This window comes from Heloderma suspectum, chromosome 4, assembly GCF_057233095.1.
Source record: "Heloderma suspectum isolate Gila_16-S chromosome 4, 16-S_ref, whole genome shotgun sequence".
NCBI classification, from domain to species: domain Eukaryota; kingdom Metazoa; phylum Chordata; class Lepidosauria; order Squamata; family Helodermatidae; genus Heloderma; species Heloderma suspectum.
The window spans coordinates 263070363-263090867 of record NC_139461.1 but is presented as its reverse complement, the minus strand read 5'-3'; the positions used below and the strand labels follow the sequence as shown (position 1 = coordinate 263090867).

Below are 20505 nucleotides of genomic sequence, written 5' to 3'. Positions count from 1 at the left end.
CCAGCTTTTTCTGAGTTGTGCGGATTCTCCAGACTTGTGGACTGCTTTTTTACTTTTGGGGGGATTTGCACAAATTCGCACTTGCGCTAATGTTCTTTTGCACGAGTACATACTAGCGCTAATGTGCACTTGTGCAAGTGGAATGAAATTCTTGTACATCCCTGAAACAAATCTGGTTCCATCAATGACCAGATGACAGAACAAAAGACACCTGACAGCCTGTGAAACACAGACGGAACAGATTTAATAAAATCCATACATCCCTAATCGAAAATAGTATTTGCTTCAATGCATTGCTTTTTGTAATCATCCTGTATGTGATGCAATGAGTGACAAAAATCTGAACATTGACATTCACATGTGAACGCCTAAAAAGTTTACCTGACTCCCCACTTTTCAATCATACACATGTAAATGCTGGCAATCATAGTTAGGTGACTGCCAACATGATCAGTGTATTTACAGACATGCCATCGTGAATGCTATCACCAAACTTCAAACTTTCCCTGTAACAAATATGCACCAATCACTGAGGGAAAGATAATGCACAGTAGGCCAGGCATACATGTACTCCATATTGGTTCATAGCAGTCAGGTTGTGTTAGGGAATACACCCAACTTTATGAAGATTTAGTTAGCAACCCATCCTTAGAATTTCAGTTATCTAAACATGTCACTGGGCAGAGGGATCGGCAGCGGGAGAGGTGGCCATCAACACCACTGTGATGAAAGGCATGCCACAGGCCCTGCCTTTCTTCCTCCTTGGAACAAGTAGTAGTATTTGTGGCAGAGGCCACCAAAACTCTTGGTCAGTTGAAGTCGCTACCATGTGAAATGTGCAACCATGTTCTCTGCATTTTTCTGCAAAGTCTGCTGTTCAGATTTGTAGTGGTTCCTTGGTCCAGAACAGTTCCATGGGGCACTATAAATCAGTGTGTCTGGGCAACTGATGGGCATGATGGCATCTCATTGTGCTTCTGCAGGGCACGAATAAGCAGACTTCAGAGCTGTTGGATCTAGTTTGCTTGTTTTTTATTAGAACCCCAAGATCCACCAACCAGAGACAGGTGAAAAAGACATATGCTCAGAATGAAAGAACATATTCTGAGCCTAGGAATTTGTCTTCAGTACCAGAACTGAACTGAGTTCATAGTCTTTTTATGCAAACATCCACTACTGGTTAGCCGAACCTTTCTTCATTTCAGCAGCCTCATTTAAGTGGAAAAAGGCATTTTGTTTTTGGTATTGCCAAACCATTGAGAGTCAGAAACTCTTTCAGATTTACTGCAAATCGCTCAGTAGATCCCGATCTGCCTTTTGCTCACCTTTGCTGTAGGGTACAATCTACACTCCTCTGCAAAATCAGCAAGCTCAAAGCTAGGAGATGTGTGTATAATCTAAATCTTGACCAAAGAAGTAGGTTGGTTCATTCTGGGTTCCATTAAAGGGGTCACATCTGGACACAGCTTCCATGCAGTGGTTTAACGTCACATCTTCAGTTTAACCACTGCAGGTCTATTGTCCGAGTAACTTGAACTTTTCTCCACTTGTATAGTGCAGCTTTAAAAGCTGCTTGCTTTTCCACAGTAACTGCCCCATAATATATGTGCTGCTTCATTTTCATTTATTATATTTCTATACCGCCCCATAACTGAAGCTCCCTGGGCAGTTCACTGCTTGACAATACATATGTTCTGCAGAATTGATTGCACACAATTATTTCTGCTTACTCAAGGTCTGGGGAACAGTACCACTACTGGTACCATTCAAGGGGTGGCACATGATAATATCAGATTTTAGGTGGAAGTAGTAATATACTTCAGGATAAATTTAAATCACGTGTTTAAATTGTTTTAACTTTTGCCTTTTTTTGCCTTATTAATATACTACAAAGCAAAATTGCTTCAATCCAGATCTAAGATTTCTCAGGATGACAGAGTGAAGGACAAGCACATAAATTAATAAATGAACACTGTACAAGATTCTTTATTACATATGCCAGTCATTACATATAATAACACACATACAATAAAATGGCCTAGTACTATAAAATACATTACAACATAAGTCAAAGCTGTTTCAACAGAAAAGTCATAAAGAGCAGCTTAATATAGCACCAGACTTGAGATAACAAATCTGCCAAAAATTAAAAGCAATTACAAGTCAGCACTTTCTAAAATAAAAACAATATATTAAAAAGGGGCAATTACACCAATAGGCTTTGGTTCAAATATGCAAAACTTTAAAAGAAGGAAGAACAAAAACTTTAAGGGAAGGAAGACTAAACACCTGTTGTAAACAACCATCCCAAATAAACTGACCATTAAAAAAAATTATTGCAGAATTCTTTGCTTAGTCCTATCTTGTCAGAAATGGATCCAGTAAAATAAAATCCACAGTAGGGCAATGCCTTTAAAACTGAATTTCATCAACAAATATCATGCCCCACATGAAACGGCTCATCTGGTCTTTAAATGCAAAACTTTCTAACTAGTTTAATTCTGTCACCTTCTTTGATCACCTATAAATAGTTGAGCCAAAGCTGCAAGAGATGACTCTTGCTCGCACTAGTATCCTCTGGGCTGCCAGCCTGCCAAGGCACTCACCATACAGACAAATCCAGATCTCGTGCAAATGCTCTTAGGATGTGTTCAGTCCAGCAGCTTTTCACACAATCTGGTAAAGAAAATTGCATGTGGAGCCAGTGCAGCCCACACCACATTGTGTGATCTGTCACCACTTAGCAATCAATGTCCAAGTTCATTTGTGGGAAAACTGGTACCTCATTAGAGAGATACAAACCTTTCAGCAACTCATCTGTACAGTCATTTTGCACTGTCCCTCTTCCTAGCCTTGCCTTGTTCCTCTTTCATTCTTTTTTATGTTTATATTTTGGTAGTGAATTCAAATTTTTGTTAAGGGGGGTGGGGAAATTAAATGCTAGCCTGTAATTCTAGGAGGAATCACAATCTGTCATATGGGAAACACAAACAGATTGACATTGGGACTGAACTGAAATGTCACAGGGAAGCTGCAATAATAGTACACTCAAAACCAACTTGGCAGATCAGACACTCAATCCTACTTCCCTCATCCACTTCTCACAGCTTCTTTTCTGAGGTTCGTCGTTCCTTTAGCTGATCTTTCCAGAGTGTATCAGCTTCCCTGTGTCCTCTGGGGGTAGGTGCTGCAGCAGAAGTGTAGAAATGTTCTATATGTAGAAATGAAATTTTGTCCAAGGAACAAAGCAACATAGATTTCCCCATAAACTACAGCATTTCTTCAAAGTCTGAGGAAGAATACGCACCTTCCTTTAGTGTTACAAAGCCAAGTCCCATCTCTCTGACTGGAAAAAGAAAAAACTAACTTCACCACAAACTTATTATTTTATTTATTTATTAAAATATTGTATATCCCACTTTTTTGACCCTAAAGATCTACAAGGAGGCTGGCAGCATTAAAAAAAACACACCAAACTGATACACAATTAAAACTTCATAATTAAAAATAATAATAATCAGTCAACAACTAATGAATCAATTAAGTAGCAGTAAACAAAAAGCTAAACATCAGCAGAAAGGACCCCCCCCCCCCCGAAAGTTAGCCAAAGAAGAGGATACTTTCTAACCCAAGGGGCCCTGGATGCTCTGTGGAACAGCGAAGGCTTTGCCTGAACTCTAGCTACTATTCCACATTGGCTCTGTAGACACTGTCTGGGTAGATAATGTCCTGGATCACACTGAGAAGCTATTTTAAATTGTCCCCAGGGATGGAACTGAGAGCTGCCCATAGAAATCAACGAAGAGGACCAAGATTTTAATGTAGCTGTGATTGGGCACAAGCATGTCCATTCTACCACACCCAAGAAAACAAACCCATTACAGAGAATGCCAATGAGGACTGAGCATGGAACACTGACCGACTGTTGTGGGTGGGGGAAGGAAAACGGACTGGAGAATGGAATGGAACCATGAACAGAAGCACTCCAAACTGCAAAAATTTTGTTGCAGGGCCCATTTGTTGTTGTTGTAGTAGCAGTACTAGTAGTAATAGTAGTAATAGTGGTCATCTTTAGTTTGATTCTTATTCCTATTTTAAGTATTTAGAACTGTTTTTATGGTGCCAGTTTTATCTTAACAATAATATTATTTCCTAGATTCATTGGCTTAATGCTTGTATGGTTTCTGCGAACCATCTTATGGGCCTCATGAGCCTTGGCAGAAGGGGCATGGTGCTAGGCAGACAGGAAGTGATGTGAACCAAGGACAGTATGTGTGACGAAACTCTGTTGCTGCAGTGATTGTTTGGCAGTGCATGCCTCAAGCTGAGATGGAGAGCGGAAAGCAAAATGCATTTGGATATGGGAGAAGAAGACAGCAAGGGATCAACATTTCTAGGTCTGCTGCAGCCAGAGCTGTCACACTGATTTCAGTCGCAAACCATTAGAGGATTGAAGCCATTGACACCTGAAATGAGCTCTCAGTATTTTGCTGTAGTATTTTCTCAGGAGAAGGGCCGTGAAAAAGGACTATCAGGAATGAACTTGAAAATGCCCCTTCTTCATAAATATTTAGCACTTACAGCCTCCTGACTAGCCTTTGCTTATTAAACCAGAGTTGAAAAGAGCTGGTCCTTGTCCCAGGAGCTTACCTGAAAGCTCACTCTGTGCCATGTAGCTTTATTAGATACCTCTTTAGAAGAAAATGAGCATGAGTGCTGGATTATCTGCTGCCATTCAGTTCAGTGCTAAGACAATAACAGTGACTCTGAGATTTAGTTTAAGGCATCGGGAATGCATTATGACAGTCATGTGTAAATTACAGAATAGATTCTGATATTCAAATGGCACCACCTCAGTGAAGCCCTTCTTCTGCCTAAAGGCTCTTGCAGAGAAGTCTTCATCCTTCGATGTAGGAAATCTTTGTGCCTTCGCCTTCCTTCAACTCCCCAGTCAAACAAGCCCTTTCAGCTGCTTCACTGTCCAGGTTGCAGATCAGAACTGGAATGGCTCCATGACTCTGAGAAACTATTTTTACAGCAGTTTGTAACTTCAAGGACACACCTCCAGTAGTATCATGTTGCAGTGCAGATGTGACCACAGGAGGCTCCATATTTTCATCAGGGCCAACGACAATGGAATCCACAAGCTCAGCACCTGTTGCAGAATAAACAGAAGATTCAGAATTGGAACCACAAGGAAACACTTCTCAGAACACAACACACAAAGGCTAATCTTAAAGAATAAAAACACTGCAGCACGAAAACAGCTAGCTTAGTCTTGAAACCTTCCAAGTTTCATTTCCCAAAGACAAACCTAGGAAGAAGGCTGGATGACATAATGATTAAGACAATGGCCCAGACATTTGGAGATCCAAACTTTTCCTCCAGCCTTTCTTGCACATCACTCAGGGCACCTTCCTCTCCGAAGTCACACATATGTCTAGAAATATGTGCAAATATGATGCAAGAGGTGCAAGGCTCATTTCTGAGAGACAATGTCTAAGTCCTCCAGCTGTTTCTGGAGCCTCATACTTCCTGGGTCTTCCTGAGTAGCACCATGTGTTTCTCACATTCTGCAGGGATAGTCCTGGGTGACTTTGCCCATTACTAGGAATTAGTGGCTGTGCCGAAAATTTCATCCACATTTTCAGACTATTCTCATTGTATTGGATAGAAAAGAAACTGCTTTCAAAAAGAAATTCAAAGAAGAAAATTTTGAAGAAATTCTCAGGGTTGGGTTCATGGTTCTTACTTACAAGATGGCTGACGAGTGTGTGCGAGTGCCCTGTCTTCCACTGTGCAACCACCTATCCAGCAACCTACTGCCTCCCCAGCTTCCAGCACTTCAACTGAAGCCACGGGGAAGATATCTTGAGGTAATTCCTCCCATAGGGCTTTTTCCAGATCAGGAAGTGCAGGCAGCATGGGAGGCTGCACAGCAACAGAGAGATGAATAACAGAAAGAACCCCCAACCCCACACACAGTACCCTTGAATTGGAGCATGGTGAGGGACGCAAAATAGTGACCAGGCTGCCAACACATTTGCTGCTGCTGCCAGTTGCAGTGGTGGCACAAAAAACAAAATCCCTGAGGAAAAAAGAAAGAAGCTGTGCTACAACCACTGCTAATGGTGAGCTCTGCCTCTGAGAAACTGAATATTTCTCCTTCCCCTGGAGAAATTTGGTGAAATTGTCCCCCTTCCAATTTCTCTGCCCGCAAATAAGGTGCAGAATTTTGAGATGCAATTTGTGCACAGCCCTACTAGGAGTGAGCCTAAAGGTGAGAAGACATCCCAATTTTTTTCTGTCAGTATAGAAAGGGGTCCTTCTTCGGGGTGATTTTTCAGGGGCGGTTGCAAAAGCGTTTGATTGTTAGAGTGATGTTTGTCTGGCTAGGATTGTCCATGTGACCAGTATAGGAAGCACCGCTTTTACTCTAAATGGATTTCATTTGCCCTTAGTGTTATCAGAATATAGTCAGATCTGATTGGCAACATGGTGTCATACCCAATATGTGATCCCTGATTAGCTGGGATCAGAACAATGACTAAAACGGGGGGGGGGGGGACGGGACCAGAGGAAAAACCTGTAGCAGCAAAAAGACACAAAGTGAGTAGAGTTAAGGTTATTTTCGGGGGGGGGGGTTGACACCCCTGACACACTATTTTCAGGACAAAGAGCAAACTAGGATTTTGGGAGGCTCATTCCTATCTATTCCTAGATTTTCAGGCGCTAGCTGCACCATCCAGTTTACAAGCTATTGATTTAATGGCAGTATGGCCGGGGGTGGGAGTTGTTATACAGCATGGCCTACTCTATGTTTTGTTTTAGTATTCCAATCATCCTTTTGAAACACCACAGAAAAGCCCATTTTTCTCACAATCCTTTCTAACACCTATGTTCAGGACTAGCATAAGCAAGCCCACTTATGGCTTATATATACCTAAAACATAAATACTTCAAAACTAAACTGCATGAATAGGTATTGTTGTGCTTATTACAAATTACATAGTTTGTGTAATCACTATGATACTGGCTTCTGTGCTCATTTGGATACTGGCTAGTTTCCCCCTGGTGCTGGTAAGTACACCTACTTATTCTTTACCTGGGGTGTCAGGTGGATAGCTGTAAATTCCACTCACATCTGTGAGAAACACAACTCGCCTCGGAGAGAATTTCTTAGCTAGAACCTGTAGGAGGAAAAATGGAACATGAACACATGAAACTGGCACATACTAAGTCAGACCGTTGGTCCATCAAGCCCACCGACATGTTATGCTGCCTGGCAGCAGCTCTTCAGGGTCTCAAGCAATGTTCCTTCACAGCCCTGAGATCTTCTCACTGGAGATGCCCGGGACTGGGGCCTTCTGCGGGCAATGCATGTATTCTGCCATTAAGCTATGGTTCTTCTCTAAGTATGCAACATAAAATTTGAGGGTCGCATCTTAGTGTGAGGATCCCATTCATCTTGTGTCTAGAAATGCAAAGAAATTAATGTGAGCATGACAACACATTTGTCTGCCTCACAGAAGGAACCACAACACTGGGAACTCTCTGCAGCTCAGCCAGTAATTTTTTAAACCTAATTGAGTATGCTGTCATTCACACAATAGACGGAGCAACTGCAGGCACTCTTGGAGGATACTGATTAACTAGACCCATTTCAATCTGGGTTTCATCCTGGTTACAGGACTAAATCAGCCTTGGTCACCCTGCTGGATGACCTTTATCAAGAGAGGGACAGGGGGAGTGCAACCCTGTTAATTCTTCTCAATCTGTCATCAGCTTTGATACCATTGACCATGGTATCCTCCTGGATCGACTCCATGGGATGGGAATCGGAGACACTGTGTTACAGTGGTTCCAGTCCTACCTGTGGGGCTGATTTCAGACAGTAACACTGGGTGACCATTCCTCAGCCCCTTGGCAATTGAGCTATGGTGTTCCGCAGCGTACCACCTTGTCCCCAATGTTATTTAACATCTATATGAAGCCACTAGGAGTGGTCACTAGGGGATCTGGAGCCAAATGCCATCAGTATCCTGAAGACATACAGCTCTATCGCCCTGTGACATCTGAATCAGGAGAGGCTGTGAAAGTAATGGACCAGTGCCTGAACTCAGTAATGGGCTGGATGAGGGCCAATAAACTGAAAATGAATCCTGGCAAGATGGAAGCCTTGTGGGTGAGTGGTTCCCGAGTCCAGGAGATAGGCTCATTGCCTGTTCTGGATGGGGTTGCACTCCCTCTGAAAGATCAGGACCGTAGTCTGGGGGTACTCCTAGATCCATCATTGTCGCTGGAAGCCCAGGTGGTCATGGAGACTCTAAGTGCCTTTTACCCAGATTGGGTAGTTCGCCAACTACAGCCTCCACTGGACAGGGATAACTTGGCCACAGTGGTACAGGCGCTAGTAACTTCAAGACTGGATTACTGCAATGTGCTCTATGTGGGGTTGCCTTAGGCTGCTCTGGAAGCTGGAGCTAATGCAGAAAGTAGCAGCTCGGCTGTTGTTAGGAACTGCCCCTTTCTATCATGTAATTCCTTTGCTGAGGGAACTGCACTGGCTGCCTCTTCACTACCGGGCCAGGTTTAAGGTATTAGTACTAGTGTACAAAGCCATAAACAACTTGGGACCAAGATACCTGAGAGAGCACCTTCTCCCTTACCAGTCACTTGAGGCGATCAGCCAGTCACTTGAGGCGATCAGAGGGCTTGCTTCTGGTGGTTCCACATGGACCTATGGCCCGACTGGAGTCCACCAGGAGAAGAGCCTTCAGCGTGGTGGCCCCCTTTCTTTGGAATTCCCTGCCCTTGGAGGTTGGGCAGGCACCAACACTGCATTGTTTCTAGCACCTCCTAAAAATGGCACCATTCCAGGAGACATTCCTCAATTGACAAGTTATGGTTTTTATTGCCATTGTGTTTTTTAAACAAGTATAATTTTAATGTGGTGTTTTAATCTTTTTATTCTTTTACTGTTTTAATCTTTTGTGTTCACTGCTCTGAAATCTGTTCTAGATATGGGGCGGTATATAAATATTGTAAATAATGATAGTTGTTATTATTGTTGTTGCTGCTGTTATTGTTGTTATTATTATTGTTATGGGAGTGACACGCAAAAATAAAAATGTGACAAGTGTAGCACAGAAATGTGTCAAGTGTAGGACTGTTTCTCAATGAAATTAATACATTATTTCCTTTGTATATTATTGTTTTTCTTATAAGCATACAGCCATACAACTTGAAATCATTTCTTTAGCTCTTGGCTGCTTCCTATGTTGATGCACATTTGGCCCAGTTAAGAATCACGGACACAGATATGTTTGTTAATGCACAGGTAGGCTGTTCACAACTGGACTGTCAAACTATCATCAACCCCAGTTTGTGCACCCTTAATTAAAAAAATTTCAGTCTGAGGTGCTTATCAGGCATAAATGCAGCATATAAGATTGAAGGTAAGAAAGATAAGAAATCAACCTAAGAAATCCACATTTCTTGGAAGTACAATTGCTGTGGATGGACATCACAGCATTCTCCGCTATATCCACAAAAAAATGTATCTGCAAAGTGCTTGGCATGCACTAGAACAGGAGAGAGGAAGAGGCAGGCAAAGACCACCTCAGACACTCCCCCGCCCCCACAACTCCCCACCAGGGCCATCTACAATCAACTGCCCTGTGGAAAGGATCGTAATGATGGATGAATTGATTTTTATTTTTTAAAAATGTTAATATTGTTACATAACATTATTTTAATGTTACTTGCCAGCTACCTTGGTAGGATCTGTATCCTGAAAGGTGACATATAAATAATTGCAACAAACCAACAAACAAAGCAGAACTGGTTTCACATCAAGTGCAGAGTAGGAGAACTAGCTTACAAAGATGAAAATGATCCATTAAGGCTAAATACCTTAATGCTACTACTATGATGCATGAATACGAACTCTCCCCTTCCCCGCCTCTCACCTCAATGATTGTATCACCAGATAAGATAGAGCAGTGCTGTTCCGAGTCCAGAGCACAATCACCATGTAAAACTGGGACATAACCTGCATCTAAAACATCCTTCACCACCTCAATACCAGCCTGGCTGACATTCTTGCATGCTGTTTTCCAGGTTCCAAAAGGCTATGAGAAAGACGACAAAGACGAACACTCCTGTTTGTATTGGTCATTCAAGTCAGTAGTGCCCCCAAACTTCAATTAGAATGTGCAAGTCAAATTCAACTCCAAATGTGGAAATAAATAAAATCATTTTACAAGATACCAAAATTAAAAGAGTTATTACTTATAAATTAAGGAGAGTGACAACTTTAAAATTAAGGCTGCAAGTCAGTTACTTTGTTTTGGGGGCTGCCTTGGTTCTGGTGTATTAATGTAATAGGGAATGAAAAGGAAAATATTTAAAACATCCTTGCCTTCTAACACTTTCCTTCAACCTTTCCTCCTATAAATTAAACTGTTAATTATCTTAATACATTAGTATCTCAAAAGGCAACTATACAGAGGTGCTGGCACTTTGCAAATGTGTTTACATTTACTGATTAATAAGTTAAAAGGCAGATGATCAATTAACTGAAATTCTTAAATTGTTTGATACTGTACTATGAAAACCCAAGAACAAGATGCTGCAGCAGTTTGTTTAGAGCAGATCTAAGACTTGCACATGACTTGTATAAATCCCAATTCTTCCCCTCCACCCAAATACACGTCCCATAGTATTTTCTTCCCAAGAAAGGCATTAACACGTAAAAAGGAGACGAATAAAAACAACTGGCGCCCTTACCGAAATGCCCACTGCTGGAACTCCACAGCTTACCAGTTGTTCTGTCACCAGAAGGTTCAGCTGTGAGAAGAAAACGAGTAACTTTGAAACCCCAGGAGTTTTTCTATCTCAGTTTCCTGTACTCAAACTGCAATATTAGTTCAGTAATACTCTTGGATGATAAAACCATAACCAGGGTGGGGGTGGAGGTGAGGGGAGAGCGGAAAAGCAACATCGGCCATGTGCTTTCCTTGGATCTGTTTCAGATATTTCATACGGAACATCTGGAGGCACCAGATCATTTTATTTTGTATGCAGTGTTGCTCTTAAGCTGTCCTCACACCTGGACATACAATAGACCATGCTGGTAACCAGATACAACCCACACTGTGGATACTGTGATGTCTGAAGTCAAATTGGTTAGAATTTAGCCTTCTCTTTTTTTCAGTATTCAGGAGATTTTGTTGGCTCAAAGGGTAGAACACTGGTAGCCAACCTTTTTTCAGGTTTGTCACAAGGCATGTCCAAAATATGAGGTACTGTTGCTCCAATACACATTATAGCAGATATGTATACACACACACACACACACACACACACACACACACTGCTTTGGGGTGGTTTGGGCTCTAGTTTTCCGAGCTAGGGAATCAAGCATATGGGATTATGGGAGGGGCTCAATGGGATAGAGCACATGCTTTGTATGCAGAAGGTCCCAGGTTCGATCCCCGGCTTCTCCAGGTAGGGCTAGGAAGGAATCCTGCCTGAAACCCTGGAGAGCCGCTGCCTTTTAGTGTTGACAGTACTGGGCTAGGTGGGCCGATGGTCTGACTCAGTATAAAGCAGACATATGAATCTGACTCTATGCCAGATCCCTGGGCCCTCCTGTTCAGATGTGCCACAAACCACCACTGTCTGTGCCATAAGTAGGACCTCTGCTTCAGGTTCTCTTAGACTGAAATGAATACACAGCAGTTACAAAAAACACTGTTTGAATGAGAACTGGACAGAATTTTCTAATTCTTCAAGTTTTACAAAATATGCGCAAAAACTTTAGATGTCATTCTGTATAAACGCCACCATTCCAAAGGTTCTGCTTTAACACATCCTTTTGTTGCTGGTGTTATTAACAGTTTATTAGGTTTTTTTCATTTTCCAGTACAATCCTTCCCCGCTCCTGCTACCCCCTGCCCCCATTCCTTCCCCTCTAGGTTTTCCCTTCCCTTCTTCATATCACCCTGTATTTAAAGAGTAAAGGTGTCATGTATATAAGTAATCGGCTTCAAAGATATGCTTGAATCATGGTGTGACAGACAAACCAGTGTGTAGTAGGTAACAGTTCATGTGTAAGGGATCTTGGAATTGTAGTCGATCACAAATTGAACATGAGTGAGCAGTATGATGCAGCTCCCCCTGAAAAAGGCTAACACAATTACAGGCTGCATTAATAGAGCCAGAATTTCCAAGTCACAGGAAGCAATAATTTTATCTTATTAGAACTGCACTTGCCAGACCTCATCAGGAGTACTGCGTCCAGTTCTGGGTGCCACACTTTAAGGAGGACATAGACACATTGAAACAATTTCAGAGGAGGGCCACCAAGTTGATATGAAAAACACAGCCTACAACAAGAGGCAAGGTTGAAGGAATTGGATATGTTGTGAACTGCTCAGAGAGTGTCAGCTATTGGGCAGCATAAAAATGTAATTAATTAATTAATTAAAATAAAAATATATAAATATATATATGTATGTGTGTGTTTCCCCTGAGAAGACTACAGGGGGACATGATATGATAGCCCTACAATCACCTGAAGGGCTGTCACACAGAAGGGGACAAAGACTTGTTCTCTGCTGCTCCAGAGGGCAGGACGAGATCGAATGGTCTTACATTAGGGGAGGTTAGATTTTGGTTGAACATTAGGAGAAACATCTTATGGTAAGAGTAGTTTGATGATGGAGCTGATTACCTAGAGGGAAGTGGGTTCTCCTCCACTGGAGGTCTTCAAGCAGAGGCTGGGCAGCCATCTGTTGAGGATGGTCCAGCTCTGGATTTCCTGCATCAAGCAGGAGGTTGGAATAGATGACCTTCAACTCTATGATTCTATTAGTCTTGTTTGACTCAGAAATCTGCCCTTCTTCAGCACTTCACAGACAGACAATGTCAAAATTCATCTCTCTGAAACTTAGTTCCACTGCAATGAGAATAGCGTTTCACTTTATCACTAATGCACTCCAATACTTCATTGAAGAAACCACAGAAGCACTGTGGGCAAGTATGAGGGAAAAAAGCTCATTCATTAGCCCCCCGTCCTGAAGTAAATAGACTTCAAGGTGATCTCTGATATCCTGCACAGATGCTAAGCCAATTTGGGGCTGAGGTGGATGAAGTTTCAACCCTGCTCTTTAATGCTAGCTTGAATGTAATGTAACCATTTATGATTTGTGGGGAGTCCTGCTAGGTATTGGCATTAGATTCTCCTGGAGACACCAAGTGTTTGTCTGGGGCTGGACACCGAGCTATTGCTCCAGGCTGCAGACTGATGCCTTGGAATCTCATCAAGGTAGCAGCACTGCTATGACATGATGCAATGATTTCCATTGAAGCTACCAGTCAGTACCGTCCCTAACATCCATCCCTGCTCACTGGAGCTGGCAAAGTGGATGTAACTTCACAGTCCCCACAAAATAAATTAAAAATCACAACACTGATTCTAGGTGCCTTCCAAACTTCAGTGTCCCTGGAAACAACTATCATTCCCCTTCTGTTATTTTTTTCCAAGGGTAAGAGACAAAGTGCTTTGCAAGTATTATTAAACTGTAGTTCCTGGGCAGTGATCTGTGCTGTATTCCCAATGGGTAGAAACCACCAATAATAAAATCAGACAAGTGGTCTGGTACCATTGCTTTCCATGTATCTGGAGGACAGAAACACTGGAAGTGATGGCCCCTCATAGCATTGCCATACTAGAGTAGGGATTGGTTCTGAATGGGAGGCTGGCTTGAACCTGCAACCCACAGACTATCTAGCATATATTTAATTAGCCCAGGAGCGAAACCAGTGGCTCAACTCTGCCGTAAAGCAGGGGTGCAGAACCTCAGGCTCAGGGCCAAATCTGACCCTCCTGAGATTCCAATCTGGCCCTCTGGGATTCCCAGGTGGCCACACCCCTTCCCTTGGGCCTGCCCCCTTCCCCCAACCACCAATCATTTGGTGGTTTCCCAGCTTTTGTGCAGCAAGAGCTTTAACCTAAAATATGCTGGCATTTTTAACCCTGCCCCCTTTGCCTCTGGCTCAGCCACTTTTGCTTTCGGCCCCACGCACCACTGGAAAAGTCCCCAAGAGCTTTTCTTTAATGGAATTCAGCCCCTGGCTGAAAGAGGTTCAACATCCTTGCGGTAAAGTCGTGCACCCTCAAAACAGGTCTTCCACATTCGCCCAGAGCTTTACGTTTAGTTTTCTGGGCACCGTGTGATTCATGGAACAGTGAGGGAACAGGCAGTCCTCTCTCTCCCTTGATCCTTGTTACTGGGATTGGCGGAAAAGCTGGGGAGAAAGCTGCAAGAGCTATTTCTCTCTGCAAAACCATTTGGAATCAGAAAATGTATTCTGCATTAAAGCAATTAGCAATTCACATGTATACAGAACGCTGAGACGTAGTCCAAGCAGCACGTTTCGCAGCCATTGGTTTCGCAGATTTGTGAAATCGTATCTCATTTAAACATGTGCCCAGCACATGGTCTCATCCTGTCCATTTGCCAGACTTCTGTGCACTTGACATAAGGACTCCAGCAGGAGCAGCGGCATAGCACAGGGTTGGACAGGCGACTTGAGAACATTTACTAGGCTGCTGAATGAAGTTGTTGCCTGCTGGCCGCCGAGTACCTTGGTGACAGAAATCCTGGTCAAACACAGTCCGCGTCTCAAATTATCACTTGCAGCTGATCCTGCCGACGCCCCTGAGGCAACATCATTTTCTTTTGCTTGGAAATGCCCGAAGGAGCTGGAATGGCAAAAGGCAGTTGGTTATATTGGAGAAAGCTGTTTGGGTCACTTCATCTACACGGCTGCTGAAAAGCTACATTTGTACGTGACTCCTCTGAGGCAGCTCAGTTAGATAGCTTGCAAAGGTCCTGCCCCACAAGGGAAAGAATCTAAACTAGTGCAGGGCATGCTTGCACTAGTTGTTTATTACAAGTCTCCGCTTATGCAAGGCATCTGGAATGCCTTTCTGATCTGCTTTGTCAGGACTGTAATGTGCCAATTCACCACTGCAAACCCTCAAAGAACACCTAAACTGGTGCACAAAAAACTTATCATGTACCATGCAGTCTATGCCAAGCAACTAGTCAGAGTCACAGAAGAGGAGGCATTGAAAGATTTTCAAGCTTCATTTTCAATGTCTCTTAGTCTTTTGCAGTGGGCATGGTTTCTTATTAATAGTCTTGATAATGCATTATAATAAAATATACAAGCAGACATCAAAAGTACAATATAGGACAAATTTTCAGAGACAGAAATGTAGGGCAGAACAAAGAAGAGATTTCCCCCCTTTTAACTGTCCCTCTCTGCTTCTAGACTCTAGGGAAAGCCAATGGACATGACCCCAGAGATTGAGGCTACAGCTGTCCTAGGTACTTGGGTAGATCTCCCCAGTATCTGCTCCACTGAGCTGGCTCTGTGGACAGCTGCTTCTGTGCTAGCCTTTCTGCTCAAGTAGGAAAGAGCCCATCTCCAGAAGTGGAGCTGTGGTAGGTCTCCTGGGGTGGGGCTTGGTGGGTCACATCCTCAGAAGTCAGTAGTGGAGTCCCATGGAAATTATCATAAAGTAGGGCCTCTCCAAGGAAGTCTTTTATTCTAATCTAGCCCAGTCCGGAAAAGGAAGGAGGGGTGCAAGTCCACTCACATCATGTGTGAAGAGAATGACGCTCTTTCTCTACCCCTGAGGGGTAGGCACAAAGAAATCTTAGACTGAAAGGAAAAGAAGCTACTTCGCTTATTCTTTTGAAGCTTGCCAGGAAAGAGCAATTAGGAATAAAGGGTATCTGCTATTTACATACAACTTGGGCTTTTGCCAATGGAGGCACTTGACATAGGTTATACATAACCTGGATGGACTAACTTGCAATCTAGACTGTTGGCTTGAACAACATCCAGACAGCAAGATTAATCCCGAGGGACACAGAAATGAACAAGGCAGACAAATAAATAGTGCAAATGTATTTGACAGCAATATAGATAATGATGAGCAGAAATTTTGAGGAAACAGGTACTAGAAAAGAAATGATTTGTCCATTGAGGAGGAAAGTACAGATGGCTTCAGTAAGTGCAGAGGCTGTAGTAGATTCTTAGATAGGGCAGTTGGATTAATAGTCCAGGAGGTGTAAATCTACCCATGAGAAAGACAGAACAAGGGAATAACGTTCCCCTTTTGTTGTCCAATTTCGACTGGTGCAAATCCAAGTCTCTGAAGTGAAGATAATGGAAAACAAACAGATTTCTGCCTTGGACATTAATGAAGCCCAGCAGGCTCCTGTCAATCTTTTTTACTGGGAGATCAGGTATCCCCAGATGGTCCTAGAGACCGTCTATGATACGTTTATCTTCATGACAGTGAATGGATAATCACTCATTGCCTTACGCCAGTCATGTGCTTTTTAGATTCAATCAGCATATTTTTTCCAGGCATATCTCAATTTACATTCTATATCCTTGGACTTCTCTCTTTTCATCTAGCAACTGTTTTCTATTTTGGGGAGAACATACTGAATTTGTGGCCCAAATGGGCTGTTCCCAATCGGACCAAGTAAGAAAAAGATGCATGGGAGGGGGGCAGTGCAACTCTTGTAGCAGGAGCTGGCTGATGAAGTATTTATGTTCAAGGAGGGCCTATCCTGTGTCCAGCAATTCCACGAAGATCTTGGTCCATGCCCCTCACTCCTTAAGGAGCAAAGGGGCCTCAACGAAAGACTTAGTTCACTTTTCATGAAATGAATGCTCTACACCACTGAAAAGGTAACCTTACTTGGATGATATCTCTAGCCAAAGCCAATACAGCATCATAGTAACAGAGGCAAAATGGTAGGAAAGATCCAACATCACAATCAATTGCCGCTGCTGGGATCTAACACACAATTCTGTACCCACAGGAGGCCTTTGGGTTTATGTTTCATAAACAACAGCACTTGCTCACAAGTAGCTTCCAATAAACCATGGGGGGGGGGGCTCCTGTTCAAAGACACACACACACACACACACACACACACACAGACACCAGGCCTGATCAAGCCCCAGCCATATCTAAAATAGCTCTTTGGATCCCAACCTAGTGGTCAAAACATCCTATTTATGCCATAAACTGTTGCGTGATTTTAGTTGACACTAAATTCAAGTTCACTATAAGAAGTGCTAGAAGAGCAGGTGTCAAACACCACAGATAAAACATAGTATAAGGATGCTTCTTTACACTGGGTCTTGAAAAAGTTAAACCCACTGATCTTCTATTTTGAATACAATTGTATAACTTCTCAACAAAAGGCTCTCACAGTTCATGCTCTTTCAGCATTAGCTCTTCCTAATTTTAATCTTTGGATTTCCCGAAAGATAGTCAAGTATCACACTCTTCATAAGGCTTGTTGTTCAGTCGTTCAGTCATGTCCGACTCTTCGTGACCCCATGGACCATAGCACGCCAGGCCTTCCTGTCCTCTGCTCTCTCCTGGAGTGTGCTCAGGTTCATATTCATTGCATCGGTGATGCTATCTAGCCATCTCATCCTCTGCCGTCACCATCTCCTTTTGCCTTCAATCTTTCCCAGCATCAGGGTCTTTTCCCTTCGCATTAGGTGGCCAAAATATTGGAGCTTCAGTATCTGTCCTTCCAATGAGCAGCCAGGGTTGATTTCCTTTAGGATTGACTGATTTGACCTCCTTGCAGTCCAGGGGACTCATAAGACTCTTCTCCAGCACCACGGTTCGAAAGCATCAATTCTTCGGCGCTCAGCCTTCCTTATAGTCCAGCTCTCACAGCCATACGTTACTACTGGGAAAACCATAGCTTTGATTATACGAACCTCTGTTGGCAAGGTGATGTCTCTGCTTCTTACTATGCTCTCTAGGTTTGCCATAGCTTTCCTCCCAAGGAGCAAGCGTCTTTTAATTTCATGGCTACGGTCACCGTCTGCGGTGATCTTGGGGCCCAAGAAAATAAAATCTGTCATTGCTGCCATTTCTTCCCCTTCTATATGCCAGGAAGTGATGGGGCCAGATGCCATGATCTTCGTTTTTTTGATGTTGAGTTTCAAACCAGCTTTTGCACTCTCCACTTTCACCCTCAGCACCAGGCTCTTTAGATCTTCTTCACTTTCTGCCATTAGGGTGGCATTGTCTGCGTATCTGAGGTTGTTGATAATTCTCCCAGCAACCTTAATTCTGACCTCTGATTCATCCAACCTGGCATTTCTCATGATGTACTCTGCATATAAGTTAAATAAGCAGGGTGACAATATGCAGCCTTGTCGTACTCCTTTCCCAATTTTGAACCAATCGGTTGTTCCATGTCTGGTTCTTACTGTTGCTTCTTGGCCCTCGTACAGGTTTCTCAGGAGACAGGTAAGGTGGTCTGGTACTCCCATCTCTTTAGGAATTTGCCACAGTTTGTTGTGATCCACACAATCAAAGGATTTAGCATAGTCAATGAAGCAGAAATAGACATTTTTCTGGAATTCTCTTGCTTTCTCCATGATATAGCGAATGTTGGCGATTTGATCTTTAGTTCCTCTGCCTCTTCGAAACCCAGCTTGTACTTCCGGTAGTTCTCAGTTCACGTACTGCTGAAGCCTAGCTTGTAGGATTTTGAGCATCACCTTGCTGGCATGTGAAATGAGCGCAATTGTACGGTAGTTTGAACACTCTTTGGCGTTGCCCTTCTTTGGAACTGGAATGCAAACTGACCTTTTCCAGTCTTGTGGCCACTGTTGAGTGTTCCAAATTGGTTGGCATATTGAGTGCAGCACTTTAACAGCATCATCTTTTAGGATTTTAAATAGCTCAGCTGGAATAATGTCATCTCCACTAGCTTTGTTGTTAGTAATGCTTCCTAAGGCCCACTTGACTTCACTCTCGAGGATGTCCGGCTCAAGTTCAGTGACTGCACTATCATGGCTATCGGCGACATTCAGATCTTTCCTGTACAGTTCTTCTGTGTATTCTTTCCACCTCTTCTTAATCTCATCTGCTTCTGTTAGGTCCCTGCCTTCTTTGTCCTTGATCATGCCCGTCTTTGCACAAAACATTCCCTTGAGATCTCCGATTTTCTTGAAGAGATCTCTAGTCTTTCCCATTCTGTTGTTTTCCTCAATTTATTTACATTGTTCATTTAAGAAGGTCTTCTTGTCTCTCCTTGCTATTCTCTGGAACTCTGCATTCAGTTGGATATATCTTCCCTTTTCTCCCTTGCTTTTCGCTTCCCTTCTTTCCACAGCTACTTGTAATGCCTCATCAGACAGCCACTTTGCTTTCTTGCATTTCTTTTTCTTTGGGATGGATTGAGTTGCTGCCTCCTGAACAATGTTATGGACCTCCATCCATAGTTCCTCAGGCACTCTGTCTATCAGGTCTAATCCCTTAAATCTATTCCTCACCTCCACTGTATATTCCTCAGGGATATGATTTAGGTCATACCTGAATGGTTTAGTGGTTTTCCCTACGTTCTCCAATTTAAGCCAAAATTTTGCAATAAGAAGCTCATGATCTGAGCCACAGTCAGTTCCAGGTCTTGTTTTTACTGACTGTATAGAGCTTCTCCATCTTTGGCTGCAAAGTACACAATCAATCTGATTTCAATATTGACCATCTGGTGATGTCCATGTGTAGAGTCGCCTGTTGCGCTGTTGGAAAAGAGTGTTTGCTATGATCAGCGTGTTCTCTTGGCAAAACTCTATTAGCCTTTGTCCTGCTTCATTTTGTACACCAAGGCCATGCTTGCCTGTTATCCCGGTGATTTCTTGACTTCCTACTTTAGCATTCCAATCCCCTATGATGAAGAGGACATCTTTTTTTGGTGTTAGTTCTAGAAGGTGTTGTAGGTCTTCATAGAACCAATCAACCTCAGCTTCTTCGGCCTCAGTGGTTGGGGCATAGACTTGAATTACTGTGATGTTGAATGGTTTGCCTTGGATTCGTACTGAGAACATTCTATCGTTCAGTACTGCTTTTCCCACCCTTTTATTGACTATGAGTGCTACTCCGTTTCTTCTAAGGGATTCTTGCCCACAGTAGTAGATATGATGGTCACCTGAATTAAATTCGCCCATGCCTGTCCATTTTAGTTCGCTGATTCCCAAGATGTCGATGTTCAATCTTGCCATCTCATGTTTGACCACCTCCAGCTTACCTTGATTCATTGACCTTACATTCCAGGTTCCTAAACAATATTGTTCTTTACAGCATCAGACTCTTTTCACCACCAGACACATCCACAGCTGAGTCTCCTTTCGGCTTTGGCCCAGCCGCTTCACTGTTTCTGGCGCTACTTGGAAATACCCTCTGCTCTTCCCCAATAGTATATTGGACACCTTCCGACCTGAGGGGCTCATCTTCCGGCGTCATATCTTTTAGCCTTGTGATACGTTCCATGGGGTTTTCTTGGCAAGAATACTGGAGTGGGTTGCCATTTCCTTCTCCAGTGGACCACATTTTGTCAGAACTCTCCGCCATGACCTGTCCATCTTGGGTGG

At 43.0% G+C, this 20505-nt stretch overlaps 1 protein-coding gene across 1 annotated transcript in view; it reads right to left on the bottom strand.

The window, feature by feature from the left end:
* Positions 1 to 1960: 1960 nt before the first annotated feature.
* The window catches only part of LOC146348611 (uncharacterized), a 50630-nt gene continuing 32085 nt past the window's right edge, over positions 1961 to 20505 (bottom strand). The window contains exons 2-6 of the mRNA XM_084853586.1: positions 14656 to 14773; positions 10792 to 10851; positions 9972 to 10133; positions 7106 to 7190; positions 1961 to 5155 (exon numbers count right to left, since the gene is read on the bottom strand). Of these exons, the coding sequence (XP_084709712.1) occupies positions 4899 to 5155; positions 7106 to 7190; positions 9972 to 10133; positions 10792 to 10851; positions 14656 to 14773 (682 nt within the window). The 3' untranslated portion in view covers positions 1961 to 4898. The remainder of the gene's footprint in view (positions 5156 to 7105; positions 7191 to 9971; positions 10134 to 10791; positions 10852 to 14655; positions 14774 to 20505) is intronic.